Below are 10,857 nucleotides of genomic sequence, written 5' to 3'. Positions count from 1 at the left end.
GTAGAGGAGTCAAAAGGGAAGAGGATTGAGAAAAGGCCGTTTGATTTGACAATTAAGAGATCACTGGTAACTGTGGAGAGTGCAATTCCAGTAGAACAAGTTTGAAAGCTAGATTGCAAAGGATAAGGTATAAAGTTCATCAAGGAGATGAACTTCATGACCTTGGACAAACACCTTAACTTTTCTAGACTTGTTTCCTCATCAATGAGAGGGTTGAAATTAGCTGACCATTGAGGTCCCATCCAGCCCTACATCTATGATCATTAAGTCAAGGATTCCAAGTCAAGTATCTCTGCCTCCAAATCCAGTGCTTAGGGTTACTAAGTTCCAGAGTCTGGAGGACCTAGGTTCAAATCCTACTAACATTCTCTCCCTATGTGACCTAGGACAAATCACCCAACCTACTTATGTCTATTTCTTCATCTATAAAATGAAGGGAATGGGTTACTTAATAGTCAGGATGTGGTTCTCATGTGGAATCTGTGAACTTAAAAAAAAAATTGATAAGAGGATTCCAATGTAATTTATTTCCTTTGTAATCCTATATTGAATGTTGTGCATTTAAAAACATTACTCTTGAGAAGGATCTCACCAGACTCCCATAGTTGGGTTTTTTCCAGCATTAGATGTATAAACCTATGATTTCCTTACACATATGAAGTCACAGGTTATGGGAAACAAAAACAACAACAAAAAAAAACAATGTGCCACCTTGGACCACTCACAAATTCCCATCAATACGCAGATTACAACATGCCTGAATCTTCCTTTCAGCTAGGTCTAAAATAAGCGGAAACTACGTAGTCAGGAGACCCTGCCCTTGTGCTGCGTTTCCGGCCGGACTTGTGGAGCGTGAACACCCGCCGGAAGCAACCAGGAGGAGAAAACATGGCCGCTGCCCGATGTCTTCTTGGGTTGCCGAGCCCGGCTTGGTTCAGGCTGGCTCTGTTTCAGCCGCCCGGCCTCTGCCTCTGCCGTGCTCTTCACGAGAAGGCCGCCAGCTCTGAGTTCAAGAGCATCTACAGCCTGGATAAGCTTTACCCGAACTCCTGCGGCCGGGAGACTGCCTGGAGAGTCCCGGTAAGAGTGGATTGGACGGAAAACCGAGATGGGCGGCCTGATCTTAACCCCGAATGACATCAAAGAGGCGGCGCTTCGTTGGCTAGGTGTAGGGCTCGCCGGTCAAGTAACTGCGTCAGAAAACTGCCTCTTCATTGGCTGGTTGTGAAGTTGCTATGGGGATGTTAGAGAGCTGACTCTTCATTGGCTAGACTGGGAGACGCTGTAGGGCTTGTCGGAAAGCTGGCGCCTCATTGGCTAGGTTTGAAAATGCGGGGTTTGTGGGTTATGCGATTCCTTTTTGGTGGGTAGCGGAACGCTCGTTGCTTTTAGAAAAGTAGCCCCAAGACTATACCACGTGGGGTTTTTTCCGGGTTTTCGTGCCTCCATGGCAGCTTAGCTTAGTTTAGCAGCTACCGGAGTCGCTGGCTTTTAATGTTAAAGAGTAGTAGAGGTTGGGGGACGGGGGGGAGGGGGGGAAGGGGCTGCAACTAAATGGCGCAATAGAGCGCTGGCTCTGGAGTTAGGAGAACTTGTGTTCAAATTCGCTTTCAGACACTTTCCAGCAATGTAACCCTAGACAAGTCATTTAGCCCCAATTTCCTCCAGAAATAATAAGAAGAGTAGTGGAGATGGAAGGAACCTTAGTGATCATTTCTAGCCCAACCCCTGCACTGAAGAAAAAACTGAGGCTGTGAGAGGAAAAATAACGGAATCATTAACAGAGCTAAGACTAGATCCCAGGTGCTTGTAAACCCAGGGTTGTTTTGTTTGTTTTTCTCCCCACCATCCTGCTGTAGCCTGCCCAGCCTGAAGAATGTCAGAACTAAAAGGGATCCTCTAAACCATCAAATACAGCCCCCCTTACTTAGCAGATGGGAGAAACTGAGGCCCAGAAAACTGAAATGACTTTCCTGAGGTTGCATACCCAGTTAGTAGATTGAGTATGTTTTAGAAGCCAGCGGTCCTTAAAGGTGGACAAGAAAAGGACAGTACTTCCCAAATGCGGTTTGGTTTGCTAGTGAGAGTGCCCTATAGCTCTTGAGTTTTCTAGCAGTTTAGGCATCTTACTACTGGAAACACCCAGAAAAAAAGTGACATGAACCCCAAAGCATATGTACCTAGGAAGAACCCGACATTGAATCGCTGGTTGTTATCTCAAGTTTAAGGATTCTAAGAAACCTAGCTCTGGTTTTCTTCTTAGCTTTGGATTTTTTTTATTTTTTATTTTATTTTATTTTGGTGAGGCACTTAGGGTTAAGTGACTTGCCCAAGGTCACACAGCTAGTGTCAAGTGTCTGAAGCTGGATTTGAACTCAGGTCCTCCTGACTCCAGGGCTGGTGTTCTATCCAAATCTTTGCTTCTGTCCCATTCTTTGAGGCTCATATTGGAGTGTTACTGGACCCCACAGTGAAAAGGAATAGTAGATTCAGTACACTAATAAGATCTCAAACAAAGAGATCGAGTTGAGACCACAAATCTGGTGACTTTGGGGGGGGGTATTCTTATTTGAATCATTGTTTGTATATTGGTAAATAAAGTATAAATAAAGTTTTATTGGATTTTCAAATGTAAAAAACCATCTATAGCTCTCCAGATTGCTTTCTCAAGCTGTAGTTTGCGAGTCTCCTTACTTAAATCACCCAGGGCACAGATTCATCTACCCCAGAAGGTTTTGCTTAGTGTTGTATGTGTTTCTTAACATTGAGTGTATATGTCTGTTTGTTGTAGGATGATGCAAAGCAGGCCAGCACTGACATTCCTATAGGTAAGTCAGCTTTTGCCTCTTTACTGTCTTTGAAAATTAAATTATTTTTTCAAAGAGATTCCCTCTTCATTGCCTCTTAAGTTGAGAGTTCTATTGGGTATCAACTATAATAGGTTACCATTGCTATCTTATGCTTGCTTCTTTATATCATATCTCCAGAAGCTCCAGAAATGGCCTTTCTGCTAGCTAGAAAACCCTAGAATACTGACTAACCCACTGTCATTCCCCTCTTCCTTCTCAATTAAGTTTGATCAGTAAGATTGCTTTTCATAGATTATGGTATCATAGAGTTGGCAGGGAATATAGAGATTCAGTTCTATTAAATTCTATTATTATTCTGTTAAGCAAACACTTTTTATTTGTTAACACTTTATTAATTTATCACTACATATAATGTAGGTCATGCAGTGGATAGAGTTGCCAGGCCTAAACTCAGGAATACTCATCTTACTGAGTTCTAATATGGCTTCAAATACTTACTAACCACGTGACCCTGGGGAAGTCACTTCACCCTGTTTGCCTCAGTTTCCTCATCTCTTAAATGGGCCAGAGAAGGAAATGGCAAACCACTCCAGTACCTCTGCCAAGAAAACCCCAAACGGGGTCACAAAGAGTCAGACACAAATGAAACAACTGAACAACAATAATGTGCTTTGCTAAATGTGGAGCTACAAATGAAAAAAGTAAGTAGTCACTGGCCTCAATTTTCTTACATTCTCCCAGGAATACATGTACACGTAGAAATAAATAGAAAATAATTTGAGACAGGGGAGAGAGCACTAACAGCTGGGGGAAATTGGAACCGAATTCCCTTAGGAGGTGGCACCTTGACCTGAGCCTTGAAGGAGGCTACTGATCTGAGAAGCAAAGGTGAAATATATGTTACAGCCATGGAAACAAAGGCATGGAGAGAGGAGATGAAGTATTGAATTCAAGGAAAAACTAATAGGATAGAGTGGCTGCACTATAGAGTACACGAAGGGGACTGTTTTAAGTCTGAAAAGCTAGGTAAAAGCCAAATTATGGAGTTTTAAATGCCAGGTTGTGGAGTCTGTGTTTTATCTTAGTGGCAATAGAAAGCCACTGACGACTGACAGTTATTAAACTGGAAAGTGATGTGGTCAGAACTCCGTTTTAGGAATGTTAGATTTGCCAGCTGTGGGAAGGATGGAATAGAGAGGATTGAGACTGGAAATAGGGAGATCAGCTGGGAAGTTATTGCACTTTACCAGTAGAGAGGCAAATAGGGTCTGAATTAGTGGCCATGTGAGAGAAGAGAAGGGGATGGATTTGAGAGAAGTTATGGAAGTATCATAAACAAGACTTGGTAACTGATTGGTTATGGAAAGTAAGGGAGAGGGAAGAATTAAGGATGACTGAAAGGTTGCAAATCCGGGTGACTAGAAAGATAGATGTGCTATCAACAGAAATAAAAATGTTTGGAGGACGAAAGAGTCCTTTGACATGTTGAATTTGACCTGCCAAGAAGACCTGCCAGTGGCAGTTGGTCTTGAGGATTTGGTCCTGATTTCTCATTTTTATAGTTGAGGAAATGTAGGCTCAAAAGAGGTTAATTGATTTGCCCAGCCACACAGTGATTTATGGTGACAGAACCAGGGCTCAGGAACACAGCTCCATTGTTCTTTCTACTTCACCTCCACTTCAGTGTAAAACAAGTAAGATCCTGGTGTGGTTTGTCATTATATTTCAGCTTTTAAAACAATGCTAATTATAAAAATAAAAGAAAGATTGAGGCCAACAGATATGGGGGCCCTGTAGTTTTTTACTGGGCAGAAGATCTGGATTTCAGGTTTAGTTTCTCCAGTGACTGTAAATGTCATTTATTCTTTATCTTTGTTAGTTTTCCTGGATGTAAAATGAGCCTAATAAAAATACCTGCCTCTCCCTTCCTTACTAGAATTCTATTTCTTACTAGAATCTTTACTATAAGGATAATCTCCATGAAACTCATTGAACTATAGATGCTTTGTAAAAAACTATAGCTGACATTAATAACAAGAAGGTCATATATAAGGAACTAACACAAATATGTAAGACTGAGTCATTGTCTACTGAGTAAGTGGTAAAAGAATACAAACACGCTTTTCCCCCCAAGTAACAAGTATTTTGTTTAATTAATTTGGCCCTCTCACTACCTCCTTTAATTAGAGTGCCCTAAGAGTGATCAATTATATTTGCATAATGCTTTCAAAGCACTCACATCATCTCATTTCATGTCATAAACTACCCAAGTTCAGCTGTGAACTGCTGCTTAATTCACAGAATAAGCAAAAAAAATTTAAACCCCTTCAGCACATAACATACCATATTAATCGTGCTGAAAATTTATATCATTCATTTTAAATTCGTTACTTCTCTGTCAGAAGTAAGTGGCATGTTTCATCTTTGGACTTGTAATTTACTGTTACACTTCAGCATTCTAAAGTCTTTCAAAGTTGTTTTTCTAATCTTATCATTGTATAAATTGTTCTCCTAGTTGTGTTTATTTAACTCTGCATTAATTTATTCTTAAAGATCTTCCCAGTTTCTTTTGAAATTGTCCATTTCACAATTTCTTATGGAACAATATTCTGTTATATTCACAAATTGTTTCACCATTCACATATGGGATACCCCCTTAGTTTCTCTTTTTTGGCTATCATGAAAATAACTGCTATAGATAACTTTGTACATACAGATCTTTTTCCTCTTTCTTTGATGTCTTTAGGGTAGAGGTTTAGTAGGGAGTGGCGTAGCTGAGTCAAAGGATAGGCACAGTTTGGTCACTTTCTGGGCATAATTCCAAAGTGCTTTCCACATCTGTACCAAGAGTGAACAAACTTTTCAAATAAGAATGTAATCTCTTAACAATCATGAAAGCTTGCTCCAAATCACAATAAGAGGAGAAATGCCTGGGGTTTTTACCTCACACCCAGAAAATCGGAAAAGATGATAAAAAATGGGAACAATTAATATTAGAGGGGCTGTGGGAAGACAAGCACCCTCATGCACTGTTGAGCAGAATCTGAATTGACCCAACCATTATGGAAAGCAATTTTGGAGTTGTGCTATGAAAATGACAAAGAGGTCAAAGACAAAAAGAATGCTCTATCTACATTAAAATATTCATGACAGCACTTTTTGTGGTGGCCAAAAGCTGGAAGCAAAGTAGACACCCATAAGCTGTAGAATGGCTACACAAATTGCAGTATATGTCCAGTTTTCTTATACAAAATGACAAATATGGTCATGTTTTACATATTCACACATGTATACCCCATATCTGATTGTTTGCAGCCAAAGGGAGGGAGTTGGGGTAGGGGGGGAAAGAGGGATAAAAATTGGAACCCAAAATTATAAATGAAAATGTTTATTGCAAATTGTGGTATATGAATATAATGAAATATTACTGAACTGTAAGAAGGGATGATCATGAGGAATTCTGAAAAAAAAATGGGAAGACTTATATGAACTCATAAAATAAATAGAACCAGGAAAACAATATACGTAAGGAACATAACAATATAAAACTAAAGAACAAAAATAAATGAAGCTACACTCTCTGAAATTATAATAACCAAGTTGTCCCTAAAGAAACAAGAAAATATACCTCCCTCAGTTGGAAATATAGAGAATTATAAGTGTGGCATATTTACAGATACCATCAGACTCAGTTGAGAGATTGATTAATTTTGTTGAACTCCTTTTTTTTTTGGTGAGGCAATTGGGGTGAAGTGACTTGCCCAGGGTCACACAGCCAGTAAGTGTTAAGTGTCTGAGGCCGGATTTGAACTCCTGACTCCAGGGCCGGTGCTCAATCCTCCTTTCTTTTTTTTAATCTCATTTTGGTTTTTTACCCTCTAATGAAAAGGTGTCCCTTCTTACCAAGTCTGACTACTTTACATATAAAGTTCATCCTGTCCTCTTCCATTTTCTTTAGCAGATTTTTACACTATCATTTTTTCCTCTCTCTTTTCCTCTCTCCTCTCCTCTTCTCTTCTCTCTCTCCTTGATAAAGCTGACTATACTCAATGCCTCCACTTCCTCTCATCTCACTGATAAACCTCTAACAATCTGATTGCCAGCTTCTTCATTCTACTGAGACTGGTCCTTCTAGAGTTAACATTGATCTCTTAGTTGCAAAATCTAGTGACCTTTTCTTAATCCTCATTCTTCTTGATCCCTGAAGCATTTGACACTATTGACTACCATCTCCTCTATTTCCCTTTTTTTCTTGGTTCTGGTGATATATACTTTCTCTTGGTTCTCCTCTTACCTGTCTAACCATTCCTCAGTCTCCTTTGCTGCATCTTCATCTATGTCATACCTATTTGGGGTACATGAGTTCAAGGATTAGTCCTGGGCCCTCTTCTCTTTTTTCTCTATAGTCTCTTTTTTGTTTGTTTGTTCGTTTGTTTTGCGGGGCAATGGGGGTTAAGTGACTTGCCCAGGGTCACACAGCTAGTAAGTGTCAAGTGTCTGAGGCCAGATTTGAACTCAGGTCCTCCTGAATCCAGGGCCGGTGCTCTATCCACTGTGCCACCTAGCTGCCCCGTTGCCATCTAATTGTAGTCCCTGTCACACGTCTCCTTCCAACCCATTCCATCCTCTACCCAGTTGCCAAAATTATTGTTCTTAGCACAAGTTTGACCATATTATCCCCCAACTCAATACATTCGAATGACTCTTTATTACCCTTTGGGATCAAATGTCAGATCTGTTTGGCTTTTGAAGCCCTTCAAGGCCTAGCTCCTTCCATTCCAGTTGTCTTCTATATTACTCCCCCCCCCCCAATACTTATTCTGTCATCGGGCCATGTGACCTACCTACCATTACATTTGATACTCCATCTTCCTTCTCTGTGTTTGTGCATTGATTGTCCCCCCATGCCTGGAATGCTCATTACTTCCTCTCCACCAACCACTGGGATCCCGGGCTTCCTTCAAGATTCAGTTCCAACTCCACCTTCTACAGGAGCCCTTTCTAGGTCACTGCAGCTGCCTGTACCATCTCCTCTGAGGCAACTTTCCATCTACTCAGAATGTTTCTTTTGTGTACCTATTCCTGTACATTAGAATGTAAGCTCCTTGAGGACAGGAGTTGGTTTTGCTTTTTCTTTATATTCCTATTTCTTAGCAAAGTGCCTTGCATGTCATGGCAACTGATAAATGCTTGTTCATAAATTGTTTTTATTTTTTTTATAAACAATAACCTACTGGATAAGAAAAGGGGAAAGGATATAATCAGAAATGAAGGTGATTTTTTTTAAATAACAAAAAACAAAATTAAAAAGTATATTGGTAAATGGCTCATTTTGACCCAGAGTAAAATGTCTATTTTCCTTCTATCTTGCAGATCGCCTACAAATATCTTACTCCAAGAGTAGTGGCCCTGGAGGGCAGAATGTTAATAAAGGTACCTCAATGCTTTCCTTTGTATTAAAACTAAATGCTAAAATGGCCTGGGTAGCTATGCTGTAACATTCAAGTAAAATAAAAAGGATTTTCAATAGGAGCTTAACTGTGGCCAGCTCATAATAAATCCTGTTCTTCATTCTGGCTACCAGCCTGATCCTGGAGCTCTTAGCTATGGGTTGCTACAACTAAGCTTCAAGCACATGTATAAATCAAGAGGGGGAACAGTGTAAACCTGCTGCTTGCCCCTGAACATATTTATATTTATAGTATCGCTCACAAAGACACTTTTGCTCCCTGCTCTTTTCAGATGTGGAAAAAGAACCTTGCATTGAGCATCGATACATATGAGAGCATTATTTTTCTCCCAAAAGTGCTTCCCCATCTTTAAGGGATTAACCTTGTTTGCCCCCTTATGACTTGGACTAACTTGAAGGAGACACTTTGTATACTGGAATCTTAGCTATGCTGCCAATTAGTCATTGCCTTGGCAAAGCCATTTTATCCCTTTGGACATTGGTTTTTTCATTTATAAATGAAAGGGTTGGGCTAATTTAAAATTCCTTCCAGCTCCAAACCCTCTGAACCTCACATTCCAGAATTTGAAGCATCAAGGTTTAAGGTGTCTTTTCTCTTGGAGAGTAACCAAGGAAGGATTACAATTTAACTTCTCAGGGTTGCAAGTCTAAAATGTCTTTGTTATTGTACTTCTTTTTTTTGTTTGTTTTTTGTTTTTTAGTGAGGCAATTGGGGTTAAGTGACTTGCGGGTCACACAGCTAGTAAGTGTTAAGCTTCTGAGGCCGGATTTTGAACTCAGGTACTCCTGACTCCAGGGCTGGTGCTCTATCCACTGCGCCACCTAGCTGCCCCCTGTTATTGTACTTCTGATCAAGGATTCTCAGTGAACCTACTTTCTATTCTCCCTCTCCTTCACAGTAAATACTAAGGCTGAAGTCCGGTTCCATTTAGCAACAGCAGACTGGATTGCAGAGCCTGTCCAGCAAAAGATTGCTATCTTGGTAACTAACTGCTTTTAGATACCCATGTAACCTTTCATTCTGTTTAGGCTTTTATATTTTCCACTTTTAAATTTTAAATTTTCTTTTTTTCTTACTCCAGTTCAAAAATAAGATCAGCAAATCAGGAGAGTTGATTATTACCTCTGATTCCAGTCGCTATCAGTTTCGAAATTTGGCAAATTGTCTCCAGAAAATTAGAGACATGATTGCCCAGGCCAGCCAAACTCCCAAGGAGCCATCCAAAGAGGACGCTGTGCTTAGAAGGATCAGGTAACAGAAAGTTCTCTGAATTCCTAAAATTGGGTTTCTAGGGACCTTCTTTCCAACAGGGTTCAAATCCACAAGGGTTTTGAAGGAGGAGCTATAAGAAATCAGGACTCATAAGCAGACTGGGCACATGAGAAGCCAGGGCTTTTGGTGAAGAAGACTCTGAATGGGAAGGAAGGGGCTTGCATGTGGATCTCACTGCTTCTCTTTCTGCTCTACAGTTGCTTTACTCATCACTTTATTTTTGTTTTGGTTTTTGGGTTTTTTTTGTGGGGCAATGGGGGTTAAGTGACTTGCCCAGGGTCACACAGCTAGTAAGTATCAAGTGTCTGAGTCTGGGTTTGAACTCAGGTCCTCTTGAACCCAGGGCCAGTGCTTTATCCACTGCACCCTTACCTATCACTTTAAAAGCTGTCAGGCATACAGGCATATTTCTTGCTTTTTGTTTTCAGGGTAGAAAATATGAATCGTGAAAGGCTAAAACAGAAGAGAATCCATTCCACCATAAAGGCAAGCAGGAAAGTAGATATGGACTGATCTCAGCTTCCAGCTGCCTGAAGCAGACCCCTCCAGCGGTTCTCAAACTGGCTTAACTCATGACGTAGCATTGTCCTTTGACACGAGGAATCATGGCACAATGAACTTCTAAGTTGGAAAGACTATGTATCACCAGTATGAGTTCCATGCAATTCACAGCATGCCAGGGAGCAATTTTGAGAACTTTGTGTCTAGCAACTGCAATCAGCAGTCCTTTGGAGACACTGAGAGACTGTTCTGGTATAACAAATAAAGCATACCTCTTTGTATTTAACAATAAAGTTTTCTCAGTGATTTGCTTGTTCTTGGATAGTGCTGAGATTGTGAGCCTGAGCAATGGGGAGAATGGTGGTATCCTTGACATACAGATATAGAGAAGTCCAGAGAGAAGGGTGGGTTTGGGAGGAAAGAAAGTGAATTAGAGATTGCCTATTTGACATCCAGTTGGAAATAGATGACTAGAGCTCAGGAATGAGATCAGGTCTGGAAGTCCAGATTTAGTTTGTGTCTGCACAGAGATGATCATGACAGCCATGGAAATTGATGAGGTCAAGTCATAGAGTGGTTTTTTTTTGTTTGTTTTGTTTTTTTGGTGAGGCAATTGGGGTTAAGCCACTTGCCCAGGGTCACACAGCTAGTGTTAAGTGTCTGAGGCTGGATTTGAACTCAGGTCTTCCTGACTCCAGGGCCAGTAGTCTATCCACTGCGCCACCTAGCTGCCCCTCAAGTCATAGAGTGTTGAGAGAGAAGAAGGCCCAAGATAGAGCCTGAGGTTTCCACAAAGGGCATGA

At 40.7% G+C, this 10,857-nt stretch overlaps 1 protein-coding gene across 1 annotated transcript; it reads left to right on the top strand.

The window, feature by feature from the left end:
• Positions 1 to 843: 843 nt before the first annotated feature.
• On the top strand, positions 844 to 10,347 carry MRPL58 (mitochondrial ribosomal protein L58). Its single transcript, XM_043999771.1, has 6 exons — positions 844 to 1,080; positions 2,792 to 2,828; positions 8,184 to 8,243; positions 9,180 to 9,262; positions 9,363 to 9,532; positions 9,982 to 10,347. Exons 1-6 carry the CDS (start codon positions 889 to 891, stop codon positions 10,064 to 10,066), a joined length of 627 nt encoding a protein of 208 aa, XP_043855706.1. The 5' UTR covers positions 844 to 888; the 3' UTR covers positions 10,067 to 10,347.
• Positions 10,348 to 10,857: the final 510 nt, after the last annotated feature.

This window comes from Dromiciops gliroides, chromosome 4, assembly GCF_019393635.1.
Source record: "Dromiciops gliroides isolate mDroGli1 chromosome 4, mDroGli1.pri, whole genome shotgun sequence".
In the NCBI taxonomy this organism is placed as follows: Eukaryota; Metazoa; Chordata; class Mammalia; order Microbiotheria; family Microbiotheriidae; genus Dromiciops; species Dromiciops gliroides.
Note: the sequence above shows the minus strand (reverse complement) of the source record. Positions and strands in the feature narration are given on the sequence as shown.